The sequence below is a fragment of the Sapajus apella genome, unplaced genomic scaffold (genome assembly GCF_009761245.1).
Source record: "Sapajus apella isolate SASKATOON/1434 unplaced genomic scaffold, GSC_monkey_1.0 scaffold62, whole genome shotgun sequence".
NCBI classification, from domain to species: Eukaryota; Metazoa; Chordata; class Mammalia; order Primates; family Cebidae; genus Sapajus; species Sapajus apella.
Genome location: NW_022437002.1, coordinates 4762271 through 4782108, shown reverse-complemented (window position 1 = coordinate 4782108; position 19838 = coordinate 4762271). Strand labels below are relative to the sequence as shown.

At 54.1% G+C, this 19838-nt stretch overlaps 1 protein-coding gene across 1 annotated transcript in view; it reads right to left on the bottom strand.

Moving 5' to 3' along the window:
• Positions 1-202: 202 nt before the first annotated feature.
• KIAA1522 (KIAA1522 ortholog) overlaps positions 203-19838 on the bottom strand; it is a 33266-nt gene continuing 13630 nt past the window's right edge. Inside the window, 7 exon segments of the mRNA XM_032246782.1 lie at positions 203-2316; positions 2721-4281; positions 4283-5295; positions 5387-5500; positions 6079-6202; positions 6780-6835; positions 6940-7110. Coding sequence (XP_032102673.1) covers positions 2294-2316; positions 2721-4281; positions 4283-5295; positions 5387-5500; positions 6079-6202; positions 6780-6835; positions 6940-7110 — 3062 coding nt within the window. The 3' untranslated portion in view covers positions 203-2293.

The following is a 19838-nucleotide window of genomic DNA, read 5'->3' as shown; positions in this document are numbered from 1 at the left end:
TGCTGGCCCCTCACTTAGCCTGGGGTTCCTTAACCCTGTAATGGGGGCTTGGATGGACGAGACACCTTGACTGTCCCTTTGGTAGTAGTAAGCAGAAGAGGCCCACACTTGGGTCCAATGTGTGCAGAAAACATTTTCCCTTCTAAATGTGGGCCCAGACCACTGCCCTGTCCCTCCCTCATTAAGCAGCAGCAGCCACAGCCAAGTTTCAATCATTTAATTAACACCTTTAAATGAAACACAGTTTTTTTCATGTGTCTCACTCAGGCTTCAGGGCAGAGGGAATGGATTTTTTTATTTAGACATATCAAAGACTCAAAAATTTAAAGAAATATATATATGTATATATATACTTCTAACATTTTATGGAAATTAAAAATCAGAGGCTTTTGGTCTCCATTTGCTCTATGTCAAGCTTTTTTACCCCAGAGGACGAAGAAGGGTTGCCTCTTCTAGACCCTCCCTTCCCCTTTGTCCTCTGTCCCACCCAGCAGTGAAACAAGCTCAGAAGATCCTAACAGGATAGAGTTCCAGTAACGTTGGAGGAGGGGAGGGACAGACAGAAGTCAGGCTCCCTCCTGCCTCCAGCAGGTCCTAGTTTGCTGCCAGGACCTGGTTTCATGCAGCTTTGACTCAGTCGTGGATCCTAGGGGGTGGGGTGGATCAGGAGCTCTGGGCAGAACAGTGCTCACTGATTATCCTCTTTCCCCAACTCAGTGGGCAGGCACGGCATACACCCAGCAGCACTCTCCACTGCCCACAAGCAAGGGAAGGACATTGTTTGATTAGCTACAGGGAGAAGACAGTAGTGACAAGCTGAAAAAGCCCTGGAGGGGGCCAGAGGAACGCTCTCACCACATCCCCTCTGTTTCCAGCTATTGGTGAGCGGGGGTGGGGGGGGTCATGTCAACCTCTCTCCCTAGTGGTGAAGCTAAAAGCAAGGTTCCTTGCCAGATTCAAGCCCAAGTCACTGTTGAGGAAAGAGGATCAAGAAAGAAGGGGTGGCCCTGAGGGGCAGCCACACTGCTGTGGAGCCACAGGGGCCAATGGGGAAGCCAGCTTGCCTAGACAGGTGGCACAGGCTGAAAATAGAAAGGTTAACATTCCTGGAGGAGAGTGTGGTAGGAGAGCCTGATACCTAGGGGACCACCACCCAGCCTGCCCTAGAGCACTGGATGCCCCTCACTGACTAGGGAAGATGAGTAAAATGCACCTGTGGCTTCCCATCCTTGTCACTCAGCGTCAGCTCCCCGCAGTGGAACCACATGTGCTGAAAGGCAGCTGCAGAAAGGACATGCACCGAAATGAGTAGAAAGGTCAGAGAATGAAGTCCAGAGGGCCAGGCCTGGGCCCACTGCCCAAGGAAGCTCTCCGCCACCAGGTGCTCCCTTCCATCCACCTTCTCGGTGCTTGCTCAGCCCAAAGGCTCCTGCCTCTGAAGTGCTGGGTGCCCAGCCACCCTAGCGTGCTCAAGTAGGCAAGGTGCAGGTGCTGGACACTGCCAAGTGCCCCAAGGCGACTCTACTGCTCTGCTCACCTATCTCTTTGGGCCCTGGCAGTCTCCTACTTGTCCCTGGCATGCAGCACCTGGCAAAACTGGAAGGCAGGGGGTTGGTTGGTGAGTTGAGGCACAGGAAGGCTAGTCCCCTCTGCACCTTTTGTGCTTTGGAATTCCACAGCCCCACCCCTGCCCCCAGCCTAGGGAAGCCTGTGGGAACATAATGACTTGGCCACCTCCAAGAACCAAGAGGAGTAAACTGGATTGGGGAGAAGGGCACAGACTGGTCCCAAGCTATGGGCTGGCTGCCGGGAATGGATTCCACTGCTATGTAAACAGGCCCTTGGAATGCGGCTTCCTGGGCCCTGGAGGATGGCCATGCAGCCACTTTCAAAAGTGCTTTGATTCTGGACTATAGTATGTGCATGGTTTGGACATGAAAAAAAATGAAACAAACTCAGGTAAGGTGTCCTGCTCCCAACTCTGAGGCCTCAGGACCAGCAGGGGGCGTAGGCACCCTCTCCCACCAGCTACCTCCTTCAAAATGAGGCTAAGGCCAAGATTGAAGCGGCAACTGCCGGAGGTGAACCCATTCGGGAAAAGGCATGAGCGCGGGATGATTCGGAGGACAGGAGCAACACCAGGCTTGCATAAGTATCGAAGGCCGTGGAGGTTAAGGCTGCAGGCGCCCTCTCTATTAGGTTGTGTCTGCTGTATCCTCGTCCTTGGAGCTGCTCGGGTCCCTGAGATTGTGTTTCTGGGATGGGTCAGCAGTGCCAGTGAGGTGCCTGGTGGTCAGGCCAGCTCCTTCTGTGAGTCTGGGGGAGAAAAAGAAGGGACACTTAGCAAGGGGCCTCCTGGCTTGGTTCTGGCACGAAGAGCCCAACAAGGAATACCCTCACCCAACCTTCTTAAACCTTTGACTTACTGTGCCTGAAGCACTGGGCTGGACACCTTACATATGTTCTGACACTATAATAGGTGTCACTTCCCCACACTTTACAATGTAGCTAGGAAGGGTAGGGAAAGGGGTAGTCAGAATTCTAACACAGTAGGCCTGAAGCTCACACACCATTCTCCTCCTCTGGGGCCCAGCAAGGGTGACAGCTCACCCTTCCCACGCATCCTCAGACCAGAAAAGTTAAAGATCCAAGAGCAAACCCCCCCACCGCAGGTCTTCAGATTCCTGCTTTCCTGCATCAGCAATGGGACCCCACTGTACCTGAGCCTGGGAGGCCCATCTTCTCCTCTGGGCCCACCAGCTGCACGACACCTCCATTCTCTGCCAGCTCCCCCTTAGTCCTGTCCTGGGTGTGAGGGAGCCCGTTGGTGGGAGGAGCAGTAAGGGGCTCAGCTCGAGGGTAACTGGGGGAGGCAGGTGGAGGGACTGCCACAGATGGCTTGCGGGCCACAGGCGGGGGAGCCTTAGGTGACTTCTTTGGGGCCTGGGATGGCCGCTGTTCTGAGATGCTCCGGAGTTCAGCCACCAGATTCCGCTGGAGGTCAGCCTGGGTCTCAGGGGACACGGGCCGCTCCAGCTGCAGCTTCTTAGTGCCCTTGGAGAAGATGAAGCTGGCCATCAAGGCAGGGGACTGAGGAGGCCGTGGCTCTGCCTCAGGTGGTCCATTGGGCTGGGCACTTGAGAGGCCCTCGCTGGTGGCCAGGCTGGAGGCCTTGAGTCGGACGGCAGCATGGAGCCCTGAGGAGGGGGCAGGCGCCGGGCTGGCCCGCCCTGACAGGGCCCTTCGTAGTGGCTTCTGGGGGGCCGATGGCCCCAGTGCCGGGTTGGGAGCCCCTGCTGGAGCACCCACGGAGCGCAGCCGCACCATCTGCAGGAGCGAGGGCGTGACCAGGAGCGCACCCGTGTCCTCCCTGGGAGGCCCACCACCCTTGCTGCTGCCCACTGGTTCCTTCTGAGGGAGCTTGGCCACAAGCCCTGGGGCAGAACTAGCAGGAGCTGGGGCTGGTGGAGCTAGGGCTGGTGGAGCGAGAGGAGGGTCTGAACTACCCGGGGGCTGACTCTGTGAAGCAATAGCTGAGAACGAAGCAGCCGGGGAGCTGACAAGCTCTGGGGAGCCTGAAGGGCCTGCAGGCTCAGGGCCAGCCACAGAGAAAAAGGCCTCCTCCGGTGGAGGGAAGTCAGCCATGGACAGGTCCTGCTCCTCAGGGTTAGGGGGTGGAGGTGGGGGCCAGTTGGGATCTTGGAGGGGCTCCTCAGCAGTCTCTGGAACAGATGGCACCTCCACAACCACCTCTGGCTTCCTAGTGGGTGGTGGGGGTGGATGATAAGATGGGGGTGGGGACGGTGGGGGCGACTGGTCTTTGGAGACGATGGGAGACTCCTGCAGTGGGGTCAAGGATGTCTGGGGAACGGAAGGGGACTGAGGACCTGCATCAGTGGTAGAGACAGGCGCAGTAACTGCAGCAGGGGTAGCCGGAGCAGGGGCAGCTAGGTTGGGGCTCTTGAGCTTGGAGGGAGGTGGGGAGAAGGGGGCAGGCACCTTAGGGTGAGGAGGTATGACAAACCTGTCACCCAGGGGGGTCAACATCTGTGGCCCAGAGCGGTCTGAGGGGGCTGGGTCAGAGGAGGAGGAACACAGAGACGTGAGAGAAGAGGACACGGAGGCCCCAGGGGAGCGAAGCGACGTGACACGCTCTGGCTTAGGGGGCTGGGCCTTGCCTGGCGAAGCAGGGGCACCTGCCAGGCCCTTGGGAGGGAGGGTGGGAGTACCACTTTGGCTAGAGTATCCACTGGAGGGTGAAAGCGTCCGTTCTGGGGAGCGTAGGGGGCGGCCGGGGGCCACCTGGAGACAAGCAGGCCACCCAGCTGTTCGCTGGGTTGGATGGACAGGGTGCTGCCCCCACCCCTTCTGAGCCACCAGTGGTGGGTGGCCGAGGCAGCTGGGGCTGCTGCTTACGCTCAGGCTTTGGGGGCAACCCTAAGGGCCCGTCAGGCATGGCTAAGCCCCGCTGATGGAGGGAGTGGGTCCGGCGGGGAGGGGGTGGAGGCCGCTTCAGCTTACGTAGGGACACACTCCGGCCAGACAACTGCCCACTGCTCCGAATGCTGAGTGTGTCTGAGGCCTCGGCAGTGCTGCCCCCACTGGGGGAGCCCCTCCCACTGCCTCCCTGGGGAGGGGGTGCCACACTACTGCTAGCCACAGAGCCCTCCAGCTGGCCCTCAGAGCCACCCTTAGAAGAGAGGGTGGAACCATCAGACACAATGGTGTCAGAGGACTGAGAGTGGCTCCAGGTGTCACTGGAGGAGGAAGGGTGGCGGCTGCGGGGCGGTGGGCTGGAGACCGAGGAGAAGCGCCCCAGCGAGCGGACGGAGGCCGGGCTGGCTGAGTGCAGGCTGCAGCGGCTTAGTGTGCGCAGGCTGCAGCGGCCCAGGGCCACCACGTCCACTGTAGGTGGCAGCACGGCATGTGGTATCAGCTTCGACAGGTAGGTGGCCTGGGGGGAGATGGACATGGCCGGGCTCAGGGGCTCTGCAGGCCCTGCCCCTCCTGTCAGTCCAGGCACTGCTAGGGACATGGGCCGGGTCAATGGTGGGGGCCGGGCGCCTGTGGACCGGCCAACAAAGGTATCATCCCGGTAGACACGGTCAATGTGGCGTTGCAGCATGGCCTCTGTCTCAGCGCCAGCCTCTGCTTCCGCCTCCAGCGCCTGCAGGGACACCCGGGCCCCCATCCCTGAGGTGCCTTGGGGGCGGCCATCCACCGTGGGGATGCGCACAGCATCCCTCACACCAGGAGGCCGGGGCGTGCTTGGTGCTTCATGCTCATTCCGCAGGCCTGGAAGGGATGGGGAAGAGGTGGGGTCAGCAGAGAGGGGTTGACCAAGGCTCCCCACCCACCACCACTGCCCTCCTATCCCAGGGCTCACCAAGCTCCTTCTGCACATGCTGCGGGAGTCCCAGCACAGTGCTCCGCCGCTCCCGCCGCCGCCGCCCTGACTTTCCGGATTTGGGAAATGAGTCATGGGGTCGGAAGGTGGAGCCTGGGGGCCAGTCCAGGGAGAGAAAAACTGTTAGAGCAAAAGGACTCAGGGCATTTTCTGCAGGGCACTACTTCTGTAATAAGAGCTCTGCGAGAAATGGTTTCTGCAGTCAAGTAGGTAAGGGCAAGGTTAGGTTAAACAAAGCTAGAGGCTTCTTTTCCATAAGACTTTTGGAAGGCTATTAAGTGAACAACGGTAATTTCCCTTTAGTGATAGCTTATTATTTAGTGAACATATTATTATGTGTTAGTTGGCATGCTAAACATTTGGCATTCATTCCAATAAGGTACTTATCCTCATTTTTATAAAACATCAAACAGAAGTTCAAAGAGGTTAAGGGTTTTCCCAAGGTCACACAACTCGCAAGTAGTTATACCAGGCCCCCAAGAGTTAAGATTTTCTAACTCTTAACTGCTTTATAGTCAGTGTATATCATGAAAGTGCAAGAGGACACAGGGTACTGTGTTTTCTGAATTCACTGAATCAAAGAGCCTGGCGAAACAGCGGATAAGGAGGAAAAAAACAGAAGCTGGGACCCTACAGTGCCCACCGTCCCTCTCCCCTCCCCATGAATCCACCTTTGCGCTGGATCATCTCCGAGCGAATGGAGAGTGCGTCCTCTGCTGTGGAGCTCTCAGCCAAGTAGGATGTGGTCTGGCTGCAGAAGGAGATGTTGTCTTCATCTGGCCCCGTCCGGGAGGACTATCAGGGAAGAAGAAGATCAGGCCCTGATCCAGGTGGGGTGGGGCTGCCTCTTCAGGGCTCCCACTGGAACGTTTTGGTTTTTATTCTTGTTTTGAGATGGAGGCTCACTCTGTTGCCCGGGTGGAACTGCAGTGGTGCAATCTTGGTGTACTGCAACCTCCGCCTCCCAAGTTCAAGCAATTCTCCTGCCTCAGCCTCTGAAGGAGCTGGGATTATAGGTACCTCCCACCATATCTGGCTAATTTTTGTATCTTTGGTTCAGATGGGATTTTACCATTTTGGCCAGGCTGGTCTTGAACTCCTGACCTCAAGTGATACGTCTGCTTCAGCCTCCCAAAGTGCTGGGATCACAGGTGTGAGCCACTGCGCCCAGCCTCCCACTAGAACTTTTGACTCACAGATCCCCTCCAGCATCACCTAGCACTGAGTAACCTTGGACTAACCCTCAGGGGTCATTTAGCATAGCCCTTTGTGATAGAGGAAGGAAACTGAGACCCAGAAAGGTTCTAAGACATCCTTGCCATAAGTTAAGCAGGGAGAGAAGAGTCAGGAATGAGCTGAAGGCAGGGCTCACCTGGATGCTCTGGGTGTCTCCATGGTCCCAGCCACCCTTATTCAGTTTCTGTTTCTCTGGAAGACACCAGAAGGGTATGTTGGGTTACGCCCCTGACCTTGAGAGCTGAGAGAGCAGCACTGGAGGGAGGAGAGGGGAGGGGAGTTGAAGGGAAGGTTACCTTGGTGTTGGAGGGAGCGGAGCCCCTCCTGGGCCTGCGTGTGCAGCTCTTCCAGGTGTGGGGGTCGTCCACTGGGGAAGAAGACATTGTCCTGGTGCTCATCCACTGTAGACCCTGGCCCCTGGCTGTGCCCTACACTTAGACGTTTGTCATTCTCAGCCTTGGCAGAGCCTAGTTGGAGAGAGGAGGCAGGGAAATGAGGTGAAGACATCTGGGCCCTGGGGATGCACAGGTATCACGGCAAGGGCATCCATGGTCCCCAGACTACGCACGACCCTTGCATACACAAACAATGCCCCCTTCCCCCAGTCTGGACACATAACCCACAGTTCTGGAGTATGCACTCAACACACACAGTCCCCATTATACATATACAAACTACACCCCAGTGTACATATATCTGAGTACCCACACCACAGAAAGGGCCCCATATAAGGCACCACACGCAGGGCACACAGGTACACAGGTCTATTGAGTATGTACACAGCACCCACAGACATCATTCACGTATATAAAAAAAGAGCATCCGAGTATAAACACACATAGGTACACACTGAGCACATCCAGCCCGCACGTAAACATACAACACCCACAGTCCCTGCTCTGTATATAAACAAACAGTAACCAAGTATATATACAACTGTGTACTCACACATCACTCAGGGTCCCACAAAAGACATCCCCAGCATACACATAGCCCATAGCAAATACATTGCTCTCACCTCCATACCCAAAACCCCACTTCACAGGAAAACAAACCACCCTTTTCATGCAACCCTTTGGCCCAGGTCTAGGAAAAAGATACCATGAAAAATTAGGAAGGCAAGGGAGCTGGCAGGAGTTACAGCCAGATTCCCAGAAAATCCTAGGTGGTGGGGAAGGGGGATGCAGACCAAGGAGATGGCCTCCTGAGTCCCCTACTCACCCATGTGGCTGCCCCTTAATGGAAGGATGGGCAGGGGAGGGGAGAAGAAAGACCCAGGCCCCTCCAACTCCCCAAGGGAGCGCCAGTCTCTCTTGGGGAAAAAGTCCCAGGTATCCCCCACTCCTGGAAGCCCTGGCCCTGGCCCCTGTAGCAGAGGAGCCAGGGATCCATTACAAAGGATCCTGTTACAAGCCCCGCCCATACAGGGGATGGCCATCTAATCCTGGGGATGGGGGACTGTGTCAGCACTTTGCAGCCCCAGCCCCGCTTTAAATGAAACCCACAACATAAGCAAAAGCGCTGGGAGGGTCATGTGACCTTGGTAGCACCTTATAAAGGGACAGGAACAAAACAAGCCCTTTAAAGGGCCATGCCCCAGGAGCAGGGTCTTCAGTTCAGAAACCTGCCTTTCTTCCTCCCTCAGCCCATTTGTCAACAGCCAGAGCTCCTGCCCCAGGGAGTCTGCAGGAATCCCACAGGTCAGAGCCAGGAGGCCCCCAACAGATCCGACCAGACCAGCGCACTAGATCCCCAGAGTTTACCAGTGGGGAAGGGGCTCAAAGGGGAAAGGCCTTGCCTAAGGTCACCCAGCAACAGGAGTCAGGCAGACCCTGGACTCAACTCCGGGTTCCCAGAGGAGACTCCTAGATCACACTCAGACTGGGGGTCCCCGACCCTCAAAAGTCCAATAAACTCTGGCCCCTATGTCTTAATCCAGGTCTGAAAGCCCAATTCCTAGGAGAAGGAAGGAGGAACAGGCCTCTCCCTCCAAAACTTCTCCATTCTCAGGCTTCTAGGCAGGATTTCACTGAGCAGGCTCCCCAACTTCCAGTGGCACTACTTTCCTCTCTTCTGGGCTCCCCACGTCCTGTCCTCCCCTGCACACTAGGAAAGGCTAGTACATCTTGAATGGGAGGCTATACCCAGTAAAGTGTGGGTACCCCGGCAGGGAGGCAAGTTTCGAGGGAGGGCTGCAGGCTTCAAGGTCAGACACCTGGATCCATCCTCCCACGCCAGAAGCAGGGCCCAGACAAAGGCAGCAACAAAGCGACTGGACAAAAGCACAGCCGGAAGGGAGACTCTGGCCTCATTACCAGCCTCCAGCCCCCATCCCATTACTCGTGCCCAGCCTTGATCCCCCAGTCTACGTAAGGGTCTGGCAAAGGGTGGCTTCGAGCATCCCTCCCCTCCCCCCAAGCCACACCCACTCACCCTTCTTCTTAAACAGCCCTAGAAGCACCGGAAGGTGGCGGCCCAGGAACACCACCATGACTACGGGCGCCACTCAGGACGTTCCCTATCCTACGCAGCCTCTCCGGAGCAGAGTGCAGGGTGTGCCTTCGCTGTAACCCAGCACTATGGGGATGCGAGACCTCCCGCCCGGCTGCAGAGCGCCGGCTCCAGGCAGAGGAGGGGGAGGGGCTGATCTCCAGGTCCTCCTCCCACCTTCGCTACTGATCCCGCCCATCTGCTGACCCCGCCCCTCAAGTGGGGTGCAGGGGCACAGAAAGGAAACTGAGGCCAGGAGTCCGTGGGTGATCTGCTCCAGCAGAGTATGACTAGGGGGACCAAAGATACTCAATCCAGTAGCGGATCACTCACCCTGCCCCCAAGTCCAGAGCTAAGGCAGGGGTCCCTGCTGCCAGATGGTAGGTGGAGGGGCCACCAGACTAGACTTGGCAGGGTGCCCACCCCCAAGCCTACTGGCTGGCCAGGGTAATTCCCTGGGGCAAGAGCTCAGAGCACGCAGCAGCCAGGCAAGCAGGAGCCCAGGGCTACTTGTGGGATGGCAAGGCTGTGGGCAGAGCCCCCCAGAGGGGCAGGGGCCAGTCCCAGGACACAGTCCTGGGAAGCCAGGGAGATGCCCAGAGCAGAACCACAGTGTCTGGCAGTACAACCCCTCATACATATGTTCAGCCCCACACTTTCCAAAGGACTTTCTTCCCACTGTCAATGTGACATCAGAAGCCCAGAGAAGCACAGTGAACTCTCCAAGATCACACTTAATCTTGCAAAGCTGGACTTCAAAGCAGACCTCCTTCTCCCCTAGCCTGGGATTCTTCACATTGGCCCCAGTCTGTCAGTGATTCTGTCCTGGATCACCAGGCAGAGAACAGAATTAGCCAAGAAACAGCCCATAGGTGAAGGCAGTAAAAAAAGTCAGGAGAGGAAGTGGAGAAGTACTAGGAAGGAAGTCAAGTCCAGGTTCAAATCCAGCTCCATCACACAAGTCATGACCTCATATGAAAACAAGGCCAATAACTCCTCTTTATAAGATTGTTGTGGCTCACACCTGTAATCCCAGCAATTTGGGAGGCCCAGACGGGCGGATCAGCTGAGGTCAGGAGTTCAAGACCAGCCTGGCCAACATGGTGAAACCCTGTCTCTACTAAAAATACAAAAATTAGCCTGGCGTGATGGCAGGCTCCTGTAATCCCAGCTACTTGGGAGGCTAGACAAGAGAATCACTTGAACTGGGGAGATGGAAGTTGCAGTGAGCCAAGATCGCACCACTGCACTCCATGGGTGACAAAGCAAGACTCTTTCCCCCTCAAAAAAAAAAAATTAGCTGGGTGTGGTGGTGCATGGCTATAATCCCAGCTACTTCGGAGGCTGAGGCAGGAGAATCTCTTGAACCCAGGAGCCAGAGGTTGCAGTAAACCAAGATCCCACCACTGCACACCAGTCTGGGTGACAGAACAAGACTCCATCTCAAAAAGAAAAAAAAGAAAAAAAAAAAGGATTGTTACATCCATTCATTTATCAGCAAACATTTATCAGCCTAGTACTAGGGACTATCATTAATGGAGAACTTCTTTATCTTGTTCACCAGTTTATCCCCAGAGTATAAATCAGTGCCTGAAACATGCTATGAGTTGAGTTCAATAAATATTTGATGAATACATGGATGAGGTAAACTAACAATGTAATTTTGGGTAGTGAAGACTGCAGAGCTGTGACAGGAAGGTTTGGTGGGGCCAGTGTGGAGAGTGGTTTAGTTAGGTTGTCAAGAAAAGCGCTTTGGCCAGGCACTATGGCTCACACCTATAATCCCAGCACTCTGGGAGGCCAAGGTGGGTGGATCACCTGAGGTCAGGAGTTCGAAACCAGGCTGGCCAACATAGTGAAACCCATTTCTACTAAAAATACAAAAAAATTAGCTGGGTGTGGTGGAGCATGCCTGTAATCCCAGCAACTTGGGAGACTGAGGAAGGAGAATTGCTTGAACCTGGCAGGCAGAGGTTGCAGTGAGCTGAGATCACACCATTTGCACTCCAGCCTGGGCAACAAGAGTGAAACTTCGTCTCATAAAAAAAAAAAGAAAGAAAGAAAAAAGAAAAGCCCCTCTAAGAAAAGAACAGGCTAGGCACGGTGGCTCACACCTATAATCCCAGTACTAGGAGAGGCCAAGGCAGAAGGTTGGCCTGTGGTTAGAAGTTGAAGATCAGTCTGGGCAACATGGCAAGACCCCATCTCTACAAAAATTTTTAAAAATTAGCCAGGCATGGTATACACACCTGGGGCCCCAACTACTTGGGAGACTAAGACAGGAGGACTGTTTGAGCCTGAGAGCTCGAGGCTGCAGTGAGCCATGTTTGAACCACTGCACTCCAGCCTGGGTGAAAGAGAGAGACCCTGTCTTTAAAAATTAAAATCGGTCAAGTGTAGTAGCTCACACCTGTAATCCCAGCACTTTGGGAGGCTGAGGCAGGCGGATCACCTGAGGTCAGGAGTATGAGACCACCCTGGCCAACATGATGAAACTCAGTCTCTACTAAAAATACAAAAAAAAAAAAAAATTAGCCAGGCATGGTGGTGCACACCTGTAATTATAGCTACTCAGGAGGCTGAGGCAGGAGAATCGCCTGAACCTGGAGGTAGAGGTTGCAGTAAACCGAGATCCCACCACTGCACTCCAGCCTAGGCAACAGAGACTCTGTCTTAAAAATAAAATAAAATAGGCTGGGTGTGGTGGATCACGCCTGTAACCCAGCACTTTGGGAGGCTGAGGCAGGAAGATCATTTGAGGTCAGAAGTTCAAGACCAGCCTGATCAACATGGTAAAATCCCGTCTCTACTAAAACTACAAAAATGAGCCAGGCGTGATGGCATGTGCCTATAGTCCCAGCAACTAGGCAGGCAGAGGTGACAGAATCGCTTGAACCTGGGAGGCAGAAGTTGCAGTGAGCCAAGATCACGCCATTGTACACCAGCCTGGGTGACAGAGCGAGACTGTCTCAAAGAATATGTATATACATTCCAGCCTGGCACGGTGGCTCACACCTGTAATCCTAGCACTTTGGGAGGCTGAGGGAGGTAGATTACGTGAGGTCAAGCATTCAAGACCAGCCCGGCCAACATGGCAGGTAGATCACATGAGGTCAAGAGTTTGAGACCAGCCTGGCCAACATGGCAAACTCTGCTAAAAAAAAATACAAAACGGCCAAGCATGGTGGCTCACCCCTATAATCCCAGCACTTTGGGAGGCCAAGGTGGACAGATAAAGAGGTCAGGAGTTCAAGACCAGCCTGGTCAACTTAGTGAAACCCTGTCTCTACTTAAAATACAAAATTAGCTGGGCATAGTGGTGCATGCCTGTAATCCCAGCTACTCAGGAGGCTGAGGTGGAGAATCGCTTGAACCCGGGAGGCGGAGGCTACGGTGAGCCGAGATGACAGCATTGCACTCCAGCCTGGGCAACAAAAGCAAAACTCCACCTCAAAAAAAAAAAAGATTCCCTGGGAGGCTGAAGCAGGAGGATCTCTTGAGCCCAGGAGTTCAAGGTTATAGTGAGCTATAATCGTGCCACTGCCTGGGCAACACAGTAAGTCCCTGTCCCTAAAAAAAAAAAAAAAAAAATTAAATAAAAATAAAGCTTAAAAAAAAAAAGATTCCCCTAGTAACTCTATAAAGCATAGCAGAGACTGCAAAAGACAGTCTGTGAACTATATATGTGTATCTGTGCAGGAGCCCACCAGCCGTGCCTGAGGACACCCCTCTGTCATAGGCGCCTTTCTCTCTGAGTCCGTAGGGAACTAAAAATTCACAGCAGCTCCCAAGTGACACGACCCCCCTGCAGCTCCTTCCCCATTTGCTGCCACCCTAGCACTGGCCTCTCAAAGACTACTCAAGCACAAGCTGAGCCCTTGCTCTCCAGAGAACAAACATTTGTGGAGCTGAATAGTCACATCTACAAATCATTGAGATCTAAACAACAATCCTAAGAAGTAGACACTTTTGTTCCCATTTTATAGATGAGGAAATGGAGGCCAGAGGGAGCAAGCATCATAAAGCTGCCTTCCCTACCCTTCACGGTATAAATGGCAAAGCAGTATTCTGCCTCAGAACAACTTGAATCCAAAAGCCATGTTCTGTGCACTTTGCCAGCTACAAACCTGATCTCCCCTCTGAAGAAGGGTCATGGGACCCCAACATTCCTACAAATTGGAGCTTTCTTGACCACCTACTGTCCTCACTCTTGCCCTCCTAAGTCAGACCCACCCACCCACCCTTCTTATCAGTCTCACACAAACAGAAGAGACCAGTAGACCAACATTTGCAGGGTAATTCATGCCAGGCACCATGCCAGGTCCCGGCGGAAGGCAAAACACAGTCTCTGTCCTCATGGATCTTACAAAACCTCTTCGAGGCAGGTACTGGAGGGTAATTTTCTAGTAACTGATCACAAGCTTGTGAAGCTCAGAGAGCCATGTGACTTCCCGAGCTCTGGCTGGCTCTAAAACTAGAGCCTTTCACCACACAGGACAGTCATCCTCAGCTACCCTCTAACCAGGGAAACTAAGGGCTGAGCTCCTGCCAAGATAGGGGTGGGGGAACATCAGCTCATCAAGGTCCCAGGCCCACAGCTGGCAGGCAGGGCCACAGCTGCAAATTCCCGGAGATGGAAGGGCTTAACACTTGATAACATCTGGTTGCCCCAGCAACACCCCTCCCTTTACCCACCCACAGTCAGAGCCCACAGCCTCTCGGAGCCACCCCAGGTCTATCTATACACCTGTGGCTTGCTTAGGGAGGGGCTGAGCAACCTGAGTCCCAGGTGACAGGGAGGGGTACTTCACAAAAAAACTAAGGTCCAGAGAGTGGAAGGACCTTGCCCACAGCCACGCTTAAGAGTCTTTGATCCAGGGCTTTCTGCCCTGATAGTAGAGAGGTACAGCCTAGGGCTGAGGCCATGAGGGAAGCACCCCACACTGCCTCCCCATCCCTAACCTGCCTGGGGGAGGAGGCTTCCTGGATCTGAGAAGACACTTTGTTCCTGGCCACGCCCCCAGCACGCCGGGAGCACATTGCACGTTCCTCAACTCAGAGACAGTTTACCAGGGCAGGGACTCGGGCAGCGTCCCACTGGGGCCACCTCCACAGGTGGGTACTCTCAAAACCACACCCACAAAGCACACCTAAGCCACCCTGGTCCCTGCCTTCCTCACCCGTGACCGGCTGCACAGACTCACAAGGGCCTGCCAAGGGGCTGTCTGTACAGAAAACAGGTGTGTGTGGCCCCTACTCAGGGGCTTTCCTGAGCCTGGGGAAAGAGAAGGCGGGAGCCCCTGCCTCCCAAGGCCACGCGCATGCGCATGCACTGTCTTGGCAACATCCTCCATGGGGTGAGGCCTCAACCTGCCCCATTCCAGAGCAAGGGGCGGGGGTGGTGGCGCGCCCACAGCCAGGCAGGCCTGACTCAGGGGAGAGGAATGAGGGGGGAGGGCACAACTGTCCAGGTGGCCTTGCTCGGGAGGCTGAACCCTCCAAAGACAACCCAGCCTCCAACTCCCTACTCCTGTCTGAACTACCCCTGGCCAGCCCATGAGCTAGAATTCTGGGTGTTCAGAGGCCCTTAGCCTCAACCCCTCACCATACAGTTGGACAAACGAAGGCCCTCCCCCCACCCCATTACACATTCTAGAAGCAGAGCCCGAACCCAGAGTGTTTGTAGATTTTATCTCCAAAGAGGCAAGACAAAGGAAAACGAGCATAACAAACTTTCAGGTGGAGGCCCTTCACAGTTCTCAAAACACTGTCTCTTCTACTGTCTCGAAGAACACCTAACAGAAAAGCTAAAAGGCAGGAGTGGTTTCCTTTTTACAAGTGAGCACTAGGAGGCTCAAGGGAAAGTGACTAATTTGCTCAAGGTCACCCAGCCAGGGAGTGGCAGATCTCAGATTTGAACCTGGGTCTCACTCCAACAACCTTAGTGATCCTAAGTCTGAGAAAGTTAATAGGTAAGGAGGGTCGGGGTTGGGGGGGGACAGCCTCAATCTCTGCCCAGAGAAAAGCGGCGGCTCTGCACCCAACCTGTGCAGGAGATCCCCCTCCTTCCTTCCCTTGGTGTCCAGCCCCACCCCAGCGGGGGCAGAGCAGACAGGCCGGTTCTAAGGTAAATAATGGGGGGCAGGGAGTGCCCAGAGCAGGGATGGGAGGAGCCCATCCCACGGGGTGCCCTGGGGGAACAGGCATGAGTGCAGGGAGGAATTAGCTATAATAATATTAATAAATATCCTAATGAGTTTCTGGGCCAGTATTTGCTCCCAGCAATGACATAATAATCCCTTTCTGCCAAGGCACAATTCTCACTTTCCATAGCCCTTTTCTTAGTTGCTTCAAGGCATGATTATCCCCATCTATGGATGCCAGAGAGGCAGCCACCAGAGGAAGGAGAAGAAAGAGCTGGGAATCAGGAGGTCTGGGTTTCAGGCCTTGGATAAATGAATGGCCTCTCTGGGCCTCAGTCTCCTCATCTGTAAGGTGGGACTAATACCCACCTCACAGTGCCTGGGAACCTTAAAGAAAACCACACAATCCAGCGTAAACCCTGACCCCAAGGGTCGGAAACTTGCCCAAGGTCACGCTGCTAGTAATGGCCGAGGCAGGATATGAGCCCAACTCTGGCTGGCTGCAAAATCATATTCTCCCCTTGTCAGTAGCAGCCTCCTCTCCACCCACTCCAGCTCTCTTCAAATCTCAAGTAGAGTTAAGGACCATTAAGATAAGTCTGATAAGGAACACTTGACATCAGCTCCCTAGCTCTTTTTAGTGACACCCCTCTCTGGCAGCCCTAACTCCTCAGTTTGGGAGGGAAGGGAATTCCACGCCCAGAGCAGATCTCACTGCTCCCTAGGAGGAGTCCTACGTTGGAGCATTCATTTCCCTTGAATTGCAGCATGATCCTGAGCCAGGCACTGTGTTTTTCTGGGCCTCAGTTTCTTCATCTGGGATGTGGGAGGGTTGAAGAGATGATCTCCAAAGAGCCCTCACTATGGAGGACTCTGCCCCTGGAAGGAACAAGGTCAGTGGTTCCGCTTTGAGTCAAGGCCTGGGACAGCAAGGAGATTCACTTATCTCAGATCCTTCAGATCAGAGAGAGCTGGACCAGCCTCTTATCTAGAAGCCCAGGGCTCCCACAAACAAGTCACTCAAGCAGTTGGTCACAATTCTCCCCCCAAGAAAGGGGAGGAGACGGGGGGAAATGAAGGAGAGAGCCTTCTCCAGCTGTGGAGCCTACCAAAGACCCTGGACTCCAAAAGGTTAAACCTCCAAGTCTACAGGCAGTGGGAGGGATGAAAAGAATTCCAGATGGTCTGACTCCAGCAGTCCCTTCCCTCAGTCTCCCCGTGTGCACAATGGGAACAATAAATCCAACCAGAAGGAGGGCCATGTCTGTGAGCTTGACCATGCAAAACGAATGGGAAGAGGAAGAGGACGGACTTCCTGGGCTCCCAATTCACATCCACCACCATTCCCCGACCTGCCCAGGACCAAGTGCCCAGCTAGCCTGGGAAGGGGAGAGTTGTGTGGATCCCTGAGTGCCGAGGCCAAACAATCCTGGCAGGTTACAGTGTCTTTCCAGCAGTCAGGAGGCCTTACCTCATACACCTTCACCCTTCTCTACCTTCCAAGAGCATTTGATCTGAGGGATCAATTCTTCCTTGAGTCTTGATTTCCCCTTCCCACCTGCTCCCTCTCTAAGCCCTTGGAGGCTTTAATGCTTAGTCCTCAACCCCTAATCCTCCCCACAGTGCTTCCTCCACTAGTCCTCTCTACATAGTCCAAATCCCCTGGGCTGTAGGCTTTCTTTGCCCAGGGGACCTGCAAGCATCTCCATCATAAGATGACACCCATCTATTCCTAAATGGATTAAGGTCACAGGCTTTGTAATGTGACAGGCTTGAGTTTGAATCCAGATTCAGCCATCTCCTTGCTGTGTGGCCTTGGGAGAGTGACTTCACTTCTCTGAGCTCCAGCTTCCTCATCTCTAAAATGGGAGAACAGCCAGTCAAAGGACAAATGAATTAACTCATGTAAAGAGGCAGCACAGGACCCTATTTTTATCTCTGTTAGCATCTCCCAGGCAAGCAGCCTCAAGCACAGAAGCCCGCTCAGCAACCTCTGGCCCTTACTCTCAACATCAGGTTAATCCCAGGTCCCATCAATTTTGCCACTTCCTCCAAAGTGTCTCTGCCACTGCCACTCTTCTCCACTCCCACAGCCCCCACCCTGTCCCCAGCCCTCACCCCATCACCTCTCCCCTGGATTACTGCAACAGTCTCTGAACCTCCACTCTCACCACCCCACCCACCCCCAACCTGTCCTGCCTGCACCTGCCCCCACCCTAGAGCCATCTTCCTAACACACCACTTTTGTAGGCTCCTCCCTTGCTCAAGCACCTTCACTGGCTCCCTATGGCCTGCAGACTCCAGTCCTCTCTGCCTGCCTTGTATTCTCTCCTTCCTCCTCTCACAGACTGATGAAATGGACAAGTACTCAAGCTCCAATCCCCACCTGGGCCTGTCACAGCAGAGGCTGAGGCCGAGGATGACTTAGGATCTCAGCACAAGTAAAACCAAAGTTACTGAGGTTTACATTCGTAATGGAACCTCAAGAGAAGGACCCTTAACTACTTTTCCCTTCCACCTCCATGCTCAGTCTCAACTCCATAGCTTTTTTTTTTTTTTTTTTTTTTGAGACAGAGTCCTATTCTTGCCACCCAGGCTGGAATTCAGTGGCTCAATCCTGGCTAGCTGCAATCTCTACTTCTTGGGTTCATGGGATTCTCCTAACTCAGCCTCCGAGTAGCTGGAATTACAGGCACCCACCACCGTGCCTGGCTAGTTTTTCTATTTTTAGTAGAGAGGGGGTTTCACCATGTTGGCCAAGGTGGTCTCAAACTTCTGACCACAGGTGATCCGCCCTCCTCAGCCTCTCAAAGTGCTGGGATTACAGGAGTGAGCCATTCACTTTTTTTGAGAAAGGGTCTCACTCTGTCACCCAGACTGGGGTGCAGTGGTATGATCGGCTCACCACAGCCTTGACCTCCCAGGCTCATGTGATCCCCTTACTTCAGCCTCCCAAGTTGCTGGGACCACAGGCACACGTGCCACCATGTCCAACTAATGTTTTATTTTTTGTAGAAATGGGGGGGTCTTGCCATGTTGCCCCAAGCTGCTCTTGAACTCCTGGGCTCAAGTGATCCTCCCACCTCAGCCTCCCATAATGCTGTGATTACAGCTGTGAGCCACCTTGCCTGACCTCAGCTCCATGCCTTTGCTAGAGACCATACCCCACAGCTGAAAGGAATCCCCAGTTCTCTTATTTAATCAACAATTTAGGACTAATTTCAATCCTGTGGTTACTTCGAAGACCAAATTAGGACCATCTCCTCAATTTTCTAAAGCTGACCCCAACCCAGAAGGCTTTTGACATATAGTCTAGAATATTCCTAGCCCCCACACTTAATTTCTGTGTTGTCTTGCCATTACTTTCTAATTTTTTTCAGAACACCTTAAAGCCTGAGTTGACTCATGAATTGCAGCAGGAGCTGGAAGCTCACAAGCGTTGCTGGAAGCCCCAGACCACTTTCTCAAGGGCCAGTAGGCAAGAGACTATAAACACAGCCTTCTTATCTTCTCTCTCCGCCATCACATATGGTCACAAGTCTGGGCCCACAGTTCCTAGGAAACCACCAGATCCGAGATGCCATCAGAGGACAGATGAAGAGCCCCAGCACTGACCCCTTAGTGCAGATTCTAAGAGAGACAGGTAGGCACAGACAGGACTTTCAGGACTGCTGGGGCAGGGAGAGTGCTGGAAGGTCCTGGAGATTCTCATTAACACTTACCTTCTGAGAAATCCTCAAAGAGCCTAACTGAACTTAGGTAACCCTTTTCATACTGTCATTTTGATTGTATTACTACCTCAAACCACCAGAGGCAAATGACCTTGGACAAGTCCCTCTTTCGGGGACCTCAGTCTCCTCATCCATGAGATGTCTAGCCAGATGGTAAGGGTCCCAAGAAGTCACCTAAGGCTCCAGATTTCACAGACAGGCCCCCTGTAGGAGCCAGGGTGGTCCAGAGAAGCAAAGGAATCTGCTCAAGGTCACCAGAGCTTATTCCATAGGTTCATTGAGAAGAGAGGTCCCCCACTTCCCAGCCCAGGCTCTTTCCACCACCCACTCCATGGGGCGATGAGATCATCAAGCTCCGGTTCGGAATCTCTAGGAATGTGGGCCATCCTGGGAATACACCCGTGGATTCTCCCACCACAGCAGGGCCCCCTTCACCCCACTTCCTCTGGGATTTCCTCACTCCCCCAGACCAACAGGTACCCCGAGGGTGCCTGCTTATGTTGAAGACCGTCTATCTTGGGGAGAGGGAATGAATCCATCACCCTGCCCTTCCCCCATCTCTGGATTCACCAGTAAGAAAACGAGGCACTCTCGGTGGCCCCTCCTCCAGCACCCCTCGGGGATACCCTGAACAGCCGCACTTGCTGAGGGAAACAGGAATCCCATCTCCCCACCCTGGGGTTGGAGGCCTTCCCCATTCCCTCCCCTCCCCCTTGGAGCCTGGAATGTGACCCGCGGAGGGATCCCGCAGCAGCCGGCAAGGGCTGCGTTCCAGCTCGGTGGCTGCATTGAAAAGGGGGAGATGCGGCGGCGACCTCGGGGACCGCGGGG